The sequence below is a fragment of the Chelon labrosus genome, assembly GCF_963514085.1.
Source record: "Chelon labrosus genome assembly, chromosome: 14".
Classification (NCBI taxonomy): domain Eukaryota; kingdom Metazoa; phylum Chordata; class Actinopteri; order Mugiliformes; family Mugilidae; genus Chelon; species Chelon labrosus.
The window spans coordinates 17,478,770-17,497,710 of NC_140347.1; the positions used below are offsets into that span (position 1 = coordinate 17,478,770).

Below are 18,941 nucleotides of genomic sequence, written 5' to 3' on the forward strand. Positions count from 1 at the left end.
GAGCGTTACTGCAGGGCACGTATTTAGTCATTTCTCCACGCACATTTATTTCATTACAAAGACAAAATTCGTTCTTTTTTTATTTAAAATGGATTTATTGGTTAAGTCTATTGTCTTCCTACATCATACAAACATCCACTGAGTGTTTTTTTTTCTCCTTTTTTTTTAATCACTGAAAATAAAATCCTCATGTACAAAAATGTGTTTTTCCAAACCCCTGCCTACACGTTCATCAACATCGGTCACAGTACCAACAAGTATTCTCGGAATTACATTTAAATGCAATCTGTACACAAACCCCTAAATCATACAAAAAGAAAACAAAAACAAAAATAATAATAAAAAAAACATTATAATGCTAGAAGTAACCGCATTCTTTAAGCAACACCACTGCAAAAATTAAAGTGTTGACTTCTTCATTCCTTCTCTTGTAGAAATTAATTTAACCGTACAGCCGCTCTTCCAGCCGTCAGCTGACATGGAGGTTTGTATTTGAGCATCAAGTACAAATATGTTTAATCGTTTTTCTTCGAACAAAAGCACATGCAAGCATCCAGAGTTATAGCTGTGCCACTTTGTACAGTAGGTTCTAAAATATGGGGCCAGAGGTTGAGGGGCTTTGGAAAAAACGTGAGCGACACAGACAAAAATTCAAAGTTTTTTTTTTTTTGTTTCACTGACGAGCTAAAGTTTTACAAAGAAAGTGGTCACGCGACTTATCAAAAGCATCCTAATACTGTTTGGAAATACAGGATTGGGAACTCAAAAGTCTTTCAAAGCCTAGAGATTCATTTACAGGCCCAGTAACAGTGATAAAGACGCCGGAGTAGCTGGATGAACTCATTCACTGAGACATAGAGTCAACAAGAGGTAACATACTTATGGGTTCAGACTGAGTAAATAAGGGGGGGGATGATAATAACAACAGCACTGTGTTGTCCAGTGGGAAATGTAAAGTGTGATCTGTGGATTTAATTTGGATGTCCCCTTATGAAATATATCCAACTTAATAACAACGTGTAAATGTGGAAAACTGAGGGACAGGAAATAACTAATTTACTCAAAGAAAACTCTCGTCTTGGTTTTGAGAAGAGGTCATGAGAGCTCCAGTGCGCCAACTCCCAAAAAGCTTCCTACTGATGGTGAAACAAGTCGACTCCCCCCCCCCCCAAAAAAAACAAAAACAAAAAACGTAAACAGCTTCTTTTAGCGCTGACTGTCAGTCGAAGGAGAACGGGAGCGGGAGCGTGAACGGGAGCGAGAACGGGACATGGAGGCTCTCTGGGCAGGCGGAGGGGAAGGTGGAGTGGCGGACTTACTCATCTTGGAGGAGCGCTTGGCGGTATCCTTTGATTTGGGGTTAGGGGACGAGTTTCCACCGCCGGGGGAGCCGCTGCGAGAGCGGGAACGGTTGTGGGCCTTGGCCGGGCTGCGGGAGCGTCTGGGGGAGCGGGATGGAGAACGACCACGGGAACGGGAACGCGACCGAGAGGAGCTCTCGGACCGTGAACGACTTCTCGACCTGGGGGAGGAAGAATTAAGACAACGGGTATAAACATCAGTTAGCAGCAGGGATAAAAATAAATCTTCAGATAGCAAGCAAAGTTAATTCAGAAGAGAATAAAAACGTTCATGTTTTTAAATGTACTGATGCTGTATTAAGTTTCCAGCAGACAACTCACCTCTTCTTAGCTGCTTCAATGAGCTTGATTTTCCTGCCATTGATTTCCTTTCCAGACAGTTTCTCAAGTGCGTTTTTCAGATCACTGTAAGAAGCAAACTCAACGACCCTGGAAAGAAACACAAAAAACTCATAAATTAGAATCTCTGTGTCATTATAATACAGACACTGGTATTTTTAGCCAGTTAACGGTAACAGAGAAGATGGGCTTACCCTTCGTTGAGCTTGGGTCGATGTGCGTCTGCAAATGTCACCTCTCCAGCTTGTCTCATGAAATCTTTCAAGTCCTACACACGTAAACATCGGTCAATGCACGGAGAGGCTCGAGGCACAAGCACAGGCTCAGACATAAACTGGACTGATTTATCCAAAAAGAGAGAAGGTTAGATTCTCTGAGAGGACTATACAGGCTACTGCAGATAAGGAGAATGAGTCCAAGGACATCAAGATCTGTTCAACAAGTCAGTTCAAGAGGAATTTATGAAAAAATAATAATAAAAAAAACAAACTTAGAAAAAAAAGGTGGATGTCAATGTAGAAATGTTTGACTGGTTCTTTTGCTGAACAGCTTTGAGCTCCTTGGACCCACTGCTCGTTATCACTACAGAGAGATGAACACCATCTGAATGAACTGAACAGCAGTGGCGCTGCCTGGGCAGCGATAGGCACTAAGAGCCCCATTTTCCCTGACAAGAAGGGCACAGGGCTCCGCGCCGGGACCACCCCTGCCTCGGCACCCCACCTCAGTAAAGAGAGTGAACAGGGTGGAAGAGAGGAAACTACTACCTGAGAGCGAAACCCTTTGGGGTGGGCCGCAGGCTCTCCGAGCCCACCATAACAGCAGATTATATCCATGGGCACCTGGGAGGAATTCACTCACTCTCTTGCTCGCGATGTGCGGGAACACCAGAGGGGGGAAGGGAGGGGGGATATCGATCGATCGAAGCCCCTCAAATTAACGAACCATCGATCAATACGCCACCACCATCACCATCGACTCTCGCTCTTTCCTCTGCTTTCTCTCTGCCAACTCTCTGTTTCCTCTCTCTCGCTCTCAACCACACATCAGGCGTTGCGAGCGAGCGAAGGGGCCGCCAGCGCCTCTAGTGTGGAGCGAGCGCTCACATGACCAGCAGGCATCAACTAGGAGTAGGACACACTGGCTGACACCACAGGCTCAACCCAGACAGAAGGACCCAGAAGGGGTTAACTCCACCATAAGCGAGCTCTTCCATATGACACAACAGTCAGGCTGGCAAATAAAGGGGTGAAGAATTGGTTAAAATTTGAAAAACAGGAACAAATTAAGTGTTGTTGTTACTGCTCTTTGACTCAATACTAAACTGCATGTGATGCAGATTATTTATTTATCATATAAGAACAATTTGGCCTTAACTCATTACAGATTATTGATACATATAAAGACTAATATTACAAAATGATTTGAGTTCAGAAACAGAATCTCTATGTTGTTTTTAGCAGCATTTCTACATCTGTATATGTATATTGTTGGAGGCAGACTGTTGGTTGGTGGTCTTAATAGGCTGGTGTATAAAAAACATGTGGAAGTACTGACCTGCCAGCTGACACGGGAGGACAAGTTCTCCACAATAAGGCGGTTCTCAGTGCGCATCGGAGGAGGGTTTCGACTGGAAAAAATGAAATGAATAAATAAATGAATGTAGTAAACTATAACGTCACTGTGGATCTGATAGATATAGTCGTTACAACTGACTAAAGGAATGCAGTGAACGCAAGGCTTGTGTTGCATTTTAATTAAAATTTCCAGCCATTAAATACATCCATAAACTGGGTCAGACACTGACATTAACTGCAACAATCTAATGGCCTTTCGCCACGTAACACTGAGCTGTTAAAAATGAACTCCCACGTGTCCCTCTCCTCATTCGAATGAAATCATATAACACTCGCGTCGGTGTGAAAGCCTCACCTCCGACTGTTCTGGGATCCTCGGCCGTAGCGATCAGAGAAACGTCCTCCGCCTCCTCCGCCGCTACCACCTCTGCCTCGGCCGCCCCTCAGACGAACGCGGGCGTGCTCAATGGTCACCCTGATATGACGGACACGAAGGAGGTGAGTGAATCCGTCCACGCGGCTGGTTTACCGTACGTCACATTTAAAACAGGATGTTGCCCCCCCCCACCTTTCGTTGCACAGCTCTTTGCCGTCGAGCTCATACACGGCGTCTTCAGCGTCTCTGGGGTCATCAAACTCCTACAGCAAACACAGCAACAAGGTTACATCCACAGTTTACCCCATGATTTGCCATCATTAAACACCTGAGAGCATTTTTATCAAACATTACAGCAGTGAAACCTTTCTTCTTGGCATGGCTTATACAAAACGAGAAGTGATTAGGTCTCAGTTCTACTGCTGGTGCTATGTCCAACATTATGTGAACATTTATTTGGACATTTTAAGGACATCAAATCACCAATGCACAAATAGCTGAGTGAACAAACACCCACAGCAAAAGGTCATCTATAAAAATGTGATTATTCATTGCAGAAAATTTCCAAAAAGCACGTTTTCTGCACATCATTTTGAATCACTAGATGTAAATTCATTATTGTTAACTCGATCCACGGTTCAGACAATTCCTAGTGAGTTTTGTCAAGATTTAATTGTCATACTGGTAGCTTTAGCATGCAGAAAGCACCTCTACTCTTGATTTAATAATGGCCCACCAGCATCCCACTGGCTTATTTTGCCACTGGGTGTGCCAGAGAATAAGATTTAAGTCTAAGAATTACAAGAACCTCGACATCTATTTTGATTGAGATGGACGAAAAATCGAGTTATGCAGAGGGATTTCTTTCTTTTATTTGAATGCACATACGCTGAATTGTGACTCACCACAAAACCAAAGCCCCTCTTGAGGTCAATGTCTCGGATGCGGCCGTATCCTTTGAAGAACCTCTCCACATCCTTCTCTCTGGCCGAGGGGCTCAGCCGGCCGATGAAAATACGACATCCACTCATGTTGATGTTTGTTGGTCACGTCTGGGCAACTACACACACACACAGAGCATTATAACGTTATTTCCATCCCCATTCAGCTACCCAGGATTACAAATGCAGCGTGCGTCTTTTTTTGTTAGCTAGCTAGCTAGCTAGCCAGCCATTCAACTAGCAGGGCCTAGCTAGCCAATTTAACCAAACCGTGTTACAAGCTATTTTTATTTTTACGATACCTGCACATAATAAACAGCGCACTTTTTTTTTTTTACTGACACAGCATTTGCGTCGCCACGTTAAAACATATTTTCTGTTCACTTACCTTCAAAGGGGGTGGTAGTGGTGTTTCTTTGACTGACTGTCGACAGTAACCGCAAACTCCGGAATAAAACAAAATGGAGTCTCAACCGTTTCAAGGAGGGGGCTAGGAAACCACCAACCAATCACGTGACGTGTTGCCGAGCCCCGACAATGCAGAACACGAAAAGAGCCGAAGTGCGTCCGAGTGTGACGTACCCACCCCCCGCCCTCCGTAGTTTCGATTCCTGCAGTTCCTGATTCTGGCCGCTAGGTGTCGCTCGGTAACAATAACGCTTCCACAAATGGGAACTTAAAGATGACATTTTGTATTTGTGTATGATTTTAAGAGGCAGAGGTGTCAAAAGTATTCACATTCATTACTCAGGTAGAAGTACAGATACTAGGGTTTAAAAAGACTTCTGTAGAAGTTGAAGTATCAACTCAAGGTTTTTACTCAAGTAAAAGTATAAAAGTACTGGTTTCAAAACTACTTAAAGTATAAAAGGAAAAGTAATTTAAGGAAAAAAAATGTCATTAAGGACAAAAGCTCAGGTCGCGCCACAGGGGCTTCTAGTTCACTACTCCACCTCCCCAAAAAACATTTTTCTAAAGGTTATAATGACTAATGTAAGAGGTTATCTTAAAATATTTTAAAAGGAGCTAAGCCGTTCTGCAATGTAATCTAACAGGAGACACAAACCAGGAAACTGTTGGAGTCTGTTATAAAAAGATAAAATAATCAGCTATGATGAACTTTGATCCAGAATTTATGCATTTCCAGTATAAATTAGTTAATTATTGACTTTTGATTTGACTGAGCAGAAGAAGTATCGATGGAAAAAGGTAACAAGGGAACTTGCGTAATGTCCACACACACTACACTGATGTTCCAGGAAGTATATACTTGTACATTCATTCAAACTAAACTGGAGGAGGTAATCCATGAGAGTTCATCACATTGTTCTGACTCGCACAAACGAACACTCACCGTCACAAACAACAATATGTGTAATTTGGGTCAGTAATATCTTCCTAAAAGTACGCACGGCATGAATAAATGACACGTCATCTTCCACATTCAAAAGAAAGCTTTAATTAGAAAGTTATATACACACTGTAAAATTAAATTAAACTTTATACAAATATTAAATTACTATCTTCACACCCATTGCCTTGTACAGAGGAAAAGGAAAAAAACCAAAGCTGAAAGCGTTGAAACAAAGAATCCAGATGTGTACTTGTTTCTTTTCTTTTTGTTTTTTGTTTTTTTAAAACCTGTTCTTTTCAGGGAAGAAGCAACACCGTACAACAGTGCTTCAAAGTAAAATCTTTCTTTTTAAACCCCATTATATTTTAATGCCTTGTCGCAAAAGAGAAGCAGGGGAGTAATGCTTATTGGTTCGTTGTCATCATCGTCATCATCATAATCATCATCATCTTTATCACCACAGTGGCTGGAGAAGCTGGGGGAGGGACAGAGGAGGATGGACATTCGTTTAGTCGCGTCCTCAGCAAACGTAAACTCATTGACAAATACACAAAGACAGTTTTATGCATAGAATAGAAAAAGAACAGAGTAAGGCCATTGGGAAAACAGAACATGTTGCGATATTGTGAAGCAACCGATGCAGAGGCTTAAGATTATAGATAAAAAAAAAAAAAAAAAGAAAAAAGAAAATGTACAAGTCTAAGGCATTTTGTTTGCATTATTAATGTAGCTGTTGACAATGACAGACCACGAATGCCAAATAAAACTGCTCGCTGTTGAGTGCGAATTCTCGATATCCATGCTGTTTCCACGGTGACCAGCTCAACCGCCAAACCTTTTTTTTTTTTTTTTACTTTTTTACAAGTGGCAACGAAAACAGAGAATGACTTCTAACAGAATAACACGATTCCCTCTCAACTCTGCACTTGGCTTTGGAGAAGTGGCCCGAGTATATGTGGCGGGGGGGGGGGGGGGGGGGGGCGGGGCACTATATAACAAAACTTTTATTATTATTATTATTATTATTCCGCCGCAACCAGTTGCAGCTTGTGTCGATAATGCGCAAAAGTGGAGAGTCTTCGCTTTCAGTGAGAAGATGGACGCGAGCCAGTTCCTTTAAGTGTTTTGCAGCCATCCAGCGGGAAATAATAAGTGTTTAGCTTCGAGAGCGGGGGAATAATACACACTCTGTGCAGCGGACTAGATGCCTGGAGTGATGCTGATTTGTTCATGTGACTTGCTGAATGCTGGGAGGGATGTTTTCTTGTGCTGAAAGACGGGGGACGTTGTGAAGGGAGCCTCAGATCAGAAGAGAGGCAACTCAGGAAACGGCTGTATCAAGGCCTACCATATGAGGACATGTCCTCTCCTCCCTCGCTGACACACACACACACACACACACACACACACACAAACACAAACACACACAGATTCAGAAAAGCACGCCGAGCCACACACACCAAACAATAAATACAGTGGGGAAGGAAGGCTAAACATAATCATGTATCCAAATCACCATATTCAACAACGACTTTCTTCAGCTCAGAGGAAAGGAACATCATGTCTCCCTTTCTTTATACAGGTAAGATGTATGAACCAAAACACCAATCAAACCCACTCATGTGACAAAAGTGGCACCTTCCAGATACGGGGTGCAGCTGGCAACAGAAAAGGGAAAAAAAAAACAAAACGAAGAAGCAGCAAGGTCTCTTCATAGTTGTGATATGGTGCGCCCTGCTTTTTAGAGAAGTGGCTGTCACTCCTGCTGATCCATATGCTCGAATCGGATGCACAGATAGCTAGAGACAGACAGAGGAGGCTTCATGCTTCATTGGGAGCGGGCCACTTGCTGTGACAGCAGTTAACTGAAGAAAGAAAACAAACAAACAAAACAAAAAAAAACAAAAATACATGCAGCATTCACGAAGAGGGCCGCGAAAAACTCACTCGGAACTTTTCAAGTACAGCGGGAAGACAATTCTGAGCGCCACAGCATCAGGAGCAAAGATCACAAGTTATTCTTTTTTTTTTTTCTCTGTATCCGCAGCACATCCCTCGATCGCTAAAGCCTTCTGTGCACAATGTTGAAAGACAGAGAACTACACCTGGGTGGAGGCAAGTGTGTGTGGTGATACATAGCCTATATAGTACACGACTTTTACGCGCAGGATCTACAGGATTCATCTTGAGCCGACGTCGCTTCGCTTTGTTTGCCCGGCTTGTGTTGTCTAGTTTGATCCGGGTAGCTGGGTCCCGTGGCGCTCCGTCACTGCAGTATCGGCACTGGTTGTCGGCTTCGCTCCGCATGGGTGGCAATGGCAAAAGAGGTTGCGATTGGGGGGGGGGGGGAAGTGGGCATTGTTCTAGTCTTTTCTCTGCTGGCTGCTGGGGGGAGGAGTCGGGGTGGGGGAAGTAGGTTGACAGCCACAGTCTGTCCTGGCCAGCAGCGAGTGATAGGGGGAAAGAGAGGCTCTGCTGCTGATGCTGATAGCAGGCTTCATGCTTCCTTCAACAGGGGGATATCTGCAGGAGGAACAGAAGAGTCGTTTTAGAAAAGAGCAACGGCTGCAGGGTTATCGTCGGTGCGGCTATTAACCCACCACAAAGTTATGCCATCCATTACACCTGCATTTAACGTCATTTGTGTGTTAATTTGCACTTTCTGGTTATTAGACAGGCTTCTCACTTAGAATCTAAACACATACCCCCCAGTGTAACTGAGACTGTACGGTACATAACATTTCTATTAAAAACTATTGATTATCTTGGCCGACGGAATGACTCTTACCATCAGAAAACTCATCAGCAGAGGTGACAGAAAGCAGACTGTGCTGGTCGCTGCTCTCAGAGTCTCTACGGAGAGGTAGGGGGCCCGCACATGCACCCCCAGGGTGCTCTCTAGCCCATGACGACGAAGACGAGGAGGACGAGGAGGAGGAAGAGGGGCCGTGATGAACCAGCACCGTCTCGGCATGACGGTGGGCCGGGAAGGACGAGGAGGTGGATGGGAGGCAGAAGTCTAAGTCTCTGTGGTGACGAGTTCTGCTGGAGCCATGGCCCCCTGTGGCCCCTTCAGGAAGGCCCTCGGAGAGCACGATCGGGACTCGAGACTCTGGGGGAGCCGGAGGAGCCGGTAGAGAGGGCGGGGGGCCGGAAGCTCCGCCGGGGCCACCGCTTCCGTACACAGCCTCTTCGTAGGAGGGCAGTGTCACCTGGACGCCCTCCACCATGATGGAACTGGACTGGCCTGAGACTCCCTGCTCCCTCCTGGTGAACGCAGAGATAAAGGACGAGTGAAACACATGTAGGCAAGGTGGAAACTAGGTTCAGGTCGAGAGTCATGTGTGTGTTGACTGAAGCAAACCACTGAGTAGAGGTGATACACGCTGATAGCAGGCAGAACTAAACCCTTTAGAACACTACACTATCTGTACGAGTGCCAATGAGCGTCAGATCAAATCGTCCCGATCGATTTATCACAACGCCACGTCAGAGGCAGATAGAGACGGGATATTTTTGTCTCTCAGGTATTCAAAAAAATGTTGCAAAACTAGTCACACTAGAGTCAACCAAAACCTAATAATAAAAACAACAGGTGTGTCAGTGGACGCAATGACATGCAAAATCTTTGTGACGTAGTGGGAAGAGTCTTATGTAAGAAGTAAAGGGTGCGTAAAGGAAAAACTATTTCAAACATGTTCACCTGTAGAACAAAACACACAGAGCAACACAGAGTTTGAAGGGTCTGGATCAGGTGGGGTCTCATGACAACAGAGGGGAAATGTATTACATAACGTTTAAAATGTTGTATTTATTTCATATTTACTGCTGTAACATGGCAAATTTCTCCACTGTGGACTAAATTAAAGGATTATCTTATCTTATATTGATGTCATCTGACTTCCTGCAACTTCCATACGATCAACCTATTATTTGCGTGTGAGCATGCAGCAATGCGTCTTACCTGTTGTGGTGGAAGGACTTGAGTTTTGGCTGTACAAGAACAAACAGCACCACTAAGAGCAGGATGAGTGCCACAGAACTAGCTGTGGACGCCACGATAGACAGCGCCGGTATACCCAGTGTGGAGCTCGGCTCCTTGTCTGAGGAACACAACGGAGATGGAGAGGAGGTGAGTTACGTGGCTCACAGATTCTACACCGCATGAACGTGGCTGCGTCCGCTCAGAGGTTAACAGACCTTGTGTAAGTCGGCAGCTAATCTGCATGGGGCCGTCCCACTCGCCGTTCTCGCAGGTGAGGAACTTGTAGTCTCCCTTCAGAGCGTAGCCCTCGTCACAGAAGTACTCGATGACAGTCTTGTGGGTGAGAAGGTGGCAGGGAGACGGGTGACAGCGGTAGCCCCCGTTCTCCGGCTCGGTCGGGGGTGAACACACTGAAAAAGAAACCGAGACAGCAGAGGTTTTTTTTATTGTTATTCCTGTGTATAGAAAACGCGCCTGGTATTATTTCTACCTGTGGGCCGATTCGACTCCTGTGGTGTGAATGCTCAAATTTTAGCTGACATTTCTCTGTGTTCCCTGTCAGGCTCTCAAGGACAACGTCTCTGTGGGTGTTATAATACTGTGTGGTATTATACTGGGGTAATTCTTTAGTGTCGATACAGTCGTGTGTGCTAAGCCTCAGAACTATATAAAGGTACCTGAGAAAAATGCATATTTCCAACTAGTTTTCCTACTCAGACAAACAAATAAGGATTTACTTCAAACTAAGGATGCTCACCGCTGCTTTTGATGCATTGTGGAGGCTGATGGGACCAGGCTCCTGAACTGATGCAAATGATGGTGGCGGGTCCATCTGCAGTGTACCCGCGCTCACAGCCATACGTGAGCAGGGCGCCGGGGGGGAAAGAGCCCCGGTTGGATTCGGTCTGGTTCAGCAGGTAGCCGTGCTGCACGCTGGGCGGCTGCGCACAACCTGAAGGTACAGAAACAAGAGAGGTGAATAATCATTAGCCGGCTGTTACTCAACGGGACACAAACACAACTTCTCTGTAAGGAACAATGTGTGGTGACAAAGTAATTATTGAGTATATAAATATAACTGAGAACGCAAATATTTGCCTTAATATTTGGCCTTGTTCTTACAAGAATAACATGTTTGTATTATATCACATTTACGAGTATTTGCGATCTCTAACAGCTTGTGTTACGTCTGGCTCCATCAAAGTCTAATAAGGAATCCAGATAATAGTTCATCCATAAGATTTTACCATTACATGAATGTGGTGCTGCAGGAATACTGTGCCGATCTTTAATTACGCTGACACAAACCGTCTGCCGGTCTTCTCCGCAGGCAGCTGCCACTAGGTCAAACAACTTTTCACAGGCAAAGTTTGTCAAGCCGACAGGTTGAGCTGGTAATTAAAGCTCGGTGGTATTGTTCCTTGAAACTAGGCTGCTTCGTACAGCGGCAGGAGAGAGGCACTGTATCAACATGACAAGTTAGCCGGAGACAGCCCTGCTGTGCAGCACACAGAATACCTCAAGTGGCCACAGCGGATTAAAATGTCACGAGGAGCCTCGTATAGATCTGATTTCTCTCGATTATCTCCCGCTCATTAAACTGTCCTCATCCCACGCTAGCGTTAGTTCTGTCTGTGTGGGGGTGAGACAGCATCTTAAAGCGAGGCTCATTTACTTTGCGCTAATGACAGACTCCAAGCTCTGAGCCAGCCAATAAACACTGGATGACACAGAAGACCTAAAGTTAATTGTGCTTTGAGCCACCTTCCCGTATTCTTCCGTGTCGCTGCTTGAGTCCGCGCGTTTCATCGCGGCGAGAGTGAATCATCTCAGTTCTGTGTCCACACACTCATGTTAATATACACAGACATTTGGAGCTGCAGTCTGGCGAGAGCCGAGGATCTGAACCCACAACGCTGCAGCACCTGTATAAACTGGGACATATCAGCCAAAGACTGACTTCACTTTCAGTAAGAGGAGTCCTAAATACAGAACAGGCGTTCCGTGGAAATCTGATGCAGACGTTCCAATTTTATTACCACTGATCTGGCTCGTCTGGGAGGCAGTTACGCAAGAATTTGGGTTTGGCTTGAGAGGATGTATTTTTCCAACAGCAATGACAATCCCTCTTTAGGAAGTTAAATGAATCCTGTCATAATAAGTGAAGAATATTTAGTATTTTTATGTGTTTATATATATATGTGTTGGATTTAAATGGAATTAAAATGCTTATTTGATAAAAAAACAACAAAAACAAAACAAAAACATTAGTAACGGCATAAAGACTAATGACCATATGGCTCATTATTTAATCCTTGGTCTGAGTATTTATAAAATCATATTAGCCACGGTCTATTGCAGAGTTTTATCGCTTGCTTGACATAAACAAACACACCGACACTGCAAACAGCCACTTTGTCTTGCCTCTGTGCGTGTTTAGATATTGAAAGAGAGACCATTTCCACAGCAGTGCCTCTAACATCCTCTAATCTCCTGAGAGAAATGTCGCTCTAAGCTGGCAGCACAAGATTAAATGCAAACACTCACACACACAAATGTGCCTGCGCCCACTCTCTTAACACACGTACATAACACATATACGTACAATGAAACCAAATCAGCACTCACGAACAGAGACACGCCCGGGGCTAAGACGTGTGTTACCAAATGGTGTTATTTAATTGTACTGGGGACAGATTGGGCGTGTGCTCAAGACGTCCTGGAACATAACAAGCCATGGTTGTTATGGTTATACTGCAAAACTATAGATGCTGCAGTGGACTTGATAAGTCTCTTTCTACTTTTGTTATTGGTTAATTTTCTGATTATTATTATGCTTGAGTATTCTGTAGATTAAGTGGTGCATAAAAAAGTTTCCCAAAAAGCTGTTGTGTCTAATCAACAGTCTAAAAACAAAATATATATTCAATTAACTGTGCTTAGAGGCACAGAAAAGAGGAATCTTATTACTTTCAAGAAGCTAAATTACCACTAATTACGTTTTTATTCAATACATATACCGATGAGCCACAACATTATGACCGCTGACAGGAGAACGTTGTACTGGGAAACTTTTGGGCCTGGCATTCGTGTGGATGTTACTTAGACATGTAGCACCCACCTAGACCAGACCAGGCACCCCCACCCCATAGCAATGACACTCCTTGATGGCAGCAGCCATCCCCAGGAGGATGCAGCCTGACACAGGTACACACACAAACATGCTTTAGGAACAACTAAAAAAAACAAACATAAAAAACAGTACAAGGTGTTGACCTGGCCTCCAAATTCACTAGACTCCAAACTGATCAAGTATCTGTGGGATGATCCACAGAGGCCCCTCCCCTCAACCCATAGGACCCAAAGGCCCCTGACTAGTCGCCAGACACCACAGGACAACCTCAGGTCCATGTCATGTGTATATAGCAACATATTCAGACCAGAGTGAAAGTCATTACCAGTGATAACCAGACCTGTGTTTTTGTTTTTTGTTTTTTAATTTTTAAATATGACACTACTAAAGCCAGCGTTTATGAATCAAGAGCAGTATTAATTTTTCACACTCAAACACATCCATGCTTTCTCGGGATGCCATTTGACGCCCCTGACTCGAGCAGTTGTTCCCTGAACTGCTCCGAGGCGGATAAAGGCCCTCTGAGGAGTAGATGGTGGTAATGGAGGTGGTAAAGGTGATGAATTGATGACCCTAGGCTGCGAGGCAGCGGGGGACAAAGAGGCCTCGGGGGCTCGTTTAGGGCGACAGCCCTTAGCCTTTGTTTTTGATCTTTTGTGGTGCACAGTGAGGAAGTCAATAGGACTGTAGAAGACAGATGAGGGTTAATTCATCGTCTTTTTTCTGTTGAACGTCTTTTCTGTGTACAGATTCGTCTTAGAGGAACAAAAGAACGGCCAAATGAATGTTATTTTATACAAAGGCTGGTGAAAAATTGTATTGTGCACACGACATGCATAACACTGTAACAATATCTTTAACTACAAAGGCTTCCTCCATGCTCTCTCAATAGTCTATACGGATTAGACACTGTATGGAAATGCAGTTAAACAAAAAAAAAAACAAGAACTGAAGAGACCAGGAAATGAGCGCCACTAAGAATATCATATAGCTGGGCTTGTTTCAGAAAGCAAAAACGTCAAGTAACGTTGTTTATGTTGTTGGGAAGTGGATGCCTTGCGTTGTCATGGGGTTAGCTGATAAAGCACTAAGAAATAGTTACAGTGTCAGGCTTAACGCAGCTGAGGGTTAATTCTTTTACAGCGATCAGGTCAGGGGTCAATGCAGTCAGGACAACCCCCGAAGCCAGTAGAGAGTACCATCTAACAAACCAAGCCCTCTCCACCGTGCAGGGGCTGTATTCCCTATGAGACGCCAGCGACTTCTATTATCCGAGTTTTTCAAACATCATCTGCATCTGCAACATTGGCACTTATATTAGTGTTAGATGGAATAAAGAAAATCGACGACAAGCCCTCGCCTGCCAGGAGACACACACACACACACACACACACACACACACACACACACACAGCTAGCCAGGAACATTTTTACAGAGTCTAGGAGCACAGTGCGGTACTGTATGATTCTCATAGTGAACAATGGAGCTTCAAATCATTCAGTATGTCATCTTTGGGGTCTGGGAAGATAAATGTAGAATAGACAGAGAGAGAAACTGATTGGCAGTTTGTTTAATAATGAAGCCTTACACTGTACATTGGATAATAATAGCAACAAAGACTGTGAACTCCAAATTTAGACCGGTTATGAATAAAACAGTTCTCTTCCTCACTGCATCCCTCGGGAACAAAGAAAATCAAACTCATGACAGCTGAAAAAGTGAGAATGATAAAGGAAACACAGAAAATAAAGAAATGTCAAAAAAATGCTTGTAAACTTGGAGCAGTGAAAAATTTTGGCTTTAAACCCATTCTCCCTTATTATACTTGACAAAAGATGTCAGAGCCAAATAGATAATTATACTCAGCTTTGAAAAAAATTCTGCTAAAGTAGTTTTGCAAATTACCAAAGAAGAGAGAGGTGAGGCCAGGAAGTGGTGAGGAGAGTTACTGAGAAGCAGTAAAAATACAGACAGGAAAACAGGCTCACGCTCTGCAAAGGTGGGGGACCGAGGAAGGGAGCTTGATGGCACGTTAGCATGATGGAGCTTGACGGCTCGCTGCAATTACAAGCCGAAAGGAGACATGTCGCGGCAGGTTAGCATCGACCAACTGTTTCCGTGCGCGAGGGAGAGGCTAAGAGCAAGGCAGCAGGCAGCCACGGCGCATACCACACCGTGGGCTGGGCGAGCACAAACGGAAAGACACCGGTTCAGCATCAAGAGACGGTGCTGTGGTTAAAACACTCAGCCTAGATACCGAATGCTGGCATCGAAAACACACACACACACAGGCAAAGAAAAAAAACACGATTAAATCACTTGAGCAATGCCAGAACGGATTTCAGCAGACCGTGTGTTTTGTGCTTACGAGTAAGGGGAATGAGTCACGGTTATGCGCAAGTTGCTCTCCCAATTGTGTGATGTTAAGAGTTTACTCAAGAGAACGGATCTTGAAGAAATGTCGAAAAACAACAATGACTAAAAAGGAGTCACGAATGCCCTTGTGAAAGCTTGTGGAAAGAACAAAAACATTCTTGCATAAAGTCTGGAAAAGGGAACTGGAAAAAGTACTTTCACAGCAACGAAATATCCCATATTGTCATTCAATATTCACTAGAATAGACTCAACAGTACTCAAGATTTGGCATTTGCCATATTGAGTTAAATAAGGTGGGCTGAAAAGTTAAACTATTAGATGATCAAAGGTTGTAGTGGGAGGACTGGGCCACGACAGAGCACCCATGAGCCTGATTGCTAATCCCAACATCCAACGCCTTAAGGCCGTGCCGGAGGAGACTAAAGACCGTGGGGGGCGTTAATATCCCCAGCCTTGCTCTGAAGTGGCGGGCAGGCTGTGAATATCTCCCTTTTCCCATCTGTTACGGATGGCACTCGCCTGCTAAAAGCGGGAGGAGGAGGGGGGGGTGGATTGGGGGAAAGACGGGCGGGGGAAAGACAAGGGCTTTAGCCATCTTTGCCAGGGCAAATTCAATTTCTAATTGTCCTCTATTACAAGCTGGGAACACTCTAAAGCAAATCAGATACTGATGACTTCTACGGCCAGCTGTTTGCTTACTCCACACAACAATAGGCCATAAAAGAGGGTGTGTTTTCCAGTGTGTGTTTAAGTATGTCGGAAAGCAGGGGACTTTGTGTACATTGGATTAAGCTCAAAACCGGGGGCGATGATGATGATGCTGCTCTCTTCGGCCTGGTAAATATGTTTTGTTCCCGTGTCGGCCTCATTCCAAGCGCTCTGTTGTTGTTGTTGTTGTTGTTTTGGACGACGCTGCTGTCATTTTTTTTTTTTTTTTTGGGACAAGGGTTTGTTTTTTTTGCCACGTTCCCCTGTCTGTGCCGCTAATCCGTGGGATTTTTAGCCAAGCTGTTGTTATTAGAGCGCAGCAGAGCCCACGGTGGGGTAGGCGGTGGAAAGAGGAAGATGACTCGTCACTCATTTCTCACCGCGGTATATACAGCTGCGATCTGTCATAAATGTCCAAAAAGCTAAAGTGTCACGGTGAATTCATTATTTTTGGTTAGAAACCACAAATGTCACTGACTGAAGTCGGTTAGTTAACACACTGAATTCACAGCTTCCAGTTTCGATTATGGCTTTCGTTATTAACGGTATTAGCCTCAGAGAACTTGTAATGTTTCACTATTTGCTGACATTTTCGGGCCAGAAAATTCAGAAAGAAAACGAAAAGGGAAATTATAGATAAAGTTATAGAGCTTCTCATAAACATAAACGGGAAACAAAACCACGGATTTAACATTAAGAGGAAATAACTAGGTATTATACACGACAGTTTTGTTATGTAAATTCAGAAACAAATGCTGTTTTGTTTTTTTTATTTTAAAAACCTCGAACCAAAAATAATAAATAAGTCATGTACAAAATGTGATATGATGCATTGATGCTTCCTGTGCTTTCATTCTCTCACAAATATCACAGATGAGAGACACCTCACACAGTGTTAAATGATACAAAGACTACCCAGACCTAGGTGGGCGATATGGAACTGTAATACAGGACGCTTATTGTGCCGGGTGAATGATACTAGCAGTGTCTTGTTCTACTCTGAAGGACTTAAAGGTCGTCATGCTGTTACAATGACACCCATACACAGACCTACTCATTTCTGCTTTCATACTGTATGAACTCATAACAGCTGGGCAGACACTTAAAGGGAAACACAAAAAAAAAAAAAGAGAACAAAAACAGTGACTGTTCAGCGGGGGAGGGGACGTTATGGGAAATAAAAATAAAAAGTCCAGATACTGTTGGGGAAAAAGAATGCAGAACAAAACTGAAACATCCACATGTTGTTGGTTAATGTCTGGAGTTTCTAGGGAAAGGTGGAGGGACCACACTCAGGAAGGGGAGAGGAGGAAGAGGAAGAGGAAGACAAAAACAAGGAGGTGCCGTCACACATATACAAAAGCCTGAGCACACACAGATACAGGCGGACAGTTTGTGCTCTACGCAAGTGTAAGTTGCATGTGTCCTTAGTAAACAACAGGTTTGTTGGGGGTATGAATCCATTAGACCGGTTGGTTCTGGCTTCGGGACCCACCATCGCCGCTTAACGACAAGCAGAGACGCAAATCAGAGAACATTTTCAACTTGTCAAATTTATTGAATGAACCTGAGGTAGAAGAATAGAACATCACAGTATGAAAAAAAACAAAACGACTAGCGAGCGGCGACGCTAGAGAGAGAACTATTCCCTTTTACGCTCAATTAGCCGCATTTTAATAAAAAACAAAACTCTTCACTTCAGTGACTTCAGCCTTTAACGGACTCAACGCTGCTTTCATGCACAAACACGAAACAAAAAAGACCAACTACTGAGAAGCAGTTTCAAAAAGACTCAAAATATGAAGCTTTAGCTAGCAATGTCATATTAAAACTATTCAGTAACTTATTCAAGCATTAATCATAAGACTGACACGACAATCAGGACATTTCAGTTACAGTAGTAGCAGTAGTCGTCTTCTTTTTTGAGAATCACGGCATTAGACAGTTCAGAATCACTGTCATTTCTACCGTATAGCAAGTAATTTGCCTAAAAACACGAGTCCAACAGCTGTGAGCGTCCAAACGAGCATACCCAAAGAACCTCCCACTTGTCTCTCTGCAGCTACAACACATGAAAACAAACACACATGCTGCATGGGGTCTAAACAGGTAGACCACCCCCCCCCCCCCGTTCCTCCCCTGCTGGTCGCAGTGCATTTAGCAAGCCACGTGTGCTGGCACTACACCCCATTGTCCCTGCTCACTGAGGGATGGGGCACAGTGACAGATTTAAGCAGCGTGCCTCCGGACAGAACAACAGACAACTTTGCATTTGAAGGGTTAAATATGCATGAGAGGCCAAAGCGGGTGAGGGCAGGGGGTAGTGTCACCATTGTGTGACCCCCCAAACATACAGGCATGCACGCACTCTCTCGACCCGCATGTAACAGATGGGAGGATGTTAAGAGGTGAACAGTGGACTCCCCCCCTTCTTCTCTCTTCTGTTACCCTCGCTGCTGAGGACAGCTGGGAGGCAGACATTCCTTCTTCTCAGCTTTCAGGGGAAAACAAAAGAGTGTGTGGGACCCCTCCTACACACACGTGCATGTGTTCAGACACACACACACACACACACACAACCCCCTCGCCGAAAAAACTGTCAATGCAACTGTGGGCTGATCATATTTCAGCAGCTTGAGCCTGACATCCAGCAGAGGTACGAGTGCTGAGTCTGGGACATTTGTTGAAGGTGAAAGTCAGGGAGATAATCCTCTGCTTACCAGCGCTGGCATGTTGATGTGCTAGCAGTTAGTAGCAGAGCCGCTGGTGGTAAGAGCTAAAGGAGATGT

At 44.3% G+C, this 18,941-nt stretch overlaps 2 protein-coding genes across 2 annotated transcripts in view; both read right to left on the reverse strand.

Annotated features, from left to right (window-relative positions):
• Positions 1 to 59: 59 nt before the first annotated feature.
• Positions 60 to 5,096, reverse strand: srsf5b (serine and arginine rich splicing factor 5b). Its single transcript, XM_084560817.1, has 8 exons — positions 4,983 to 5,096; positions 4,559 to 4,713; positions 3,846 to 3,916; positions 3,633 to 3,752; positions 3,258 to 3,330; positions 1,895 to 1,968; positions 1,683 to 1,790; positions 60 to 1,522 (listed from the first exon to the last, which is right to left on the reverse strand). Exons 2-8 carry the CDS (start codon positions 4,682 to 4,684, stop codon positions 1,207 to 1,209), a joined length of 888 nt encoding a protein of 295 aa, XP_084416943.1. The 5' UTR covers positions 4,685 to 4,713; positions 4,983 to 5,096; the 3' UTR covers positions 60 to 1,206.
• Positions 5,097 to 6,030: 934 nt separating this feature from the next.
• susd6 (sushi domain containing 6) overlaps positions 6,031 to 18,941 on the reverse strand; it is a 28,301-nt gene continuing 15,390 nt past the window's right edge. Inside the window, exons 3-7 of the mRNA XM_084560818.1 lie at positions 10,691 to 10,885; positions 10,149 to 10,343; positions 9,913 to 10,051; positions 8,737 to 9,215; positions 6,031 to 8,471 (exon numbers count right to left, since the gene is read on the reverse strand). Of these exons, the coding sequence (XP_084416944.1) occupies positions 8,446 to 8,471; positions 8,737 to 9,215; positions 9,913 to 10,051; positions 10,149 to 10,343; positions 10,691 to 10,885 (1,034 nt within the window). The 3' untranslated portion in view covers positions 6,031 to 8,445. The remainder of the gene's footprint in view (positions 8,472 to 8,736; positions 9,216 to 9,912; positions 10,052 to 10,148; positions 10,344 to 10,690; positions 10,886 to 18,941) is intronic.

Excerpts from the sequence above, each read along its gene's own strand:
- srsf5b (XM_084560817.1), bottom strand. The coding sequence starts at position 4,684 with ATGAGTGGATGTCGTATTTTCATCGGCCGGCTGAGCCCCTCGGCCAGA. Across the intron at positions 3,331-3,632 it reads GGATCCCAGAACAGTCGGAG|TCGAAACCCTCCTCCGATGC; the intron begins GTGAGGCTTTCA and ends CATTTTTTCCAG. Across the intron at positions 1,969-3,257 it reads CCTCCCGTGTCAGCTGGCAG|GACTTGAAAGATTTCATGAG; the intron begins GTCAGTACTTCC and ends TTACGTGTGTAG.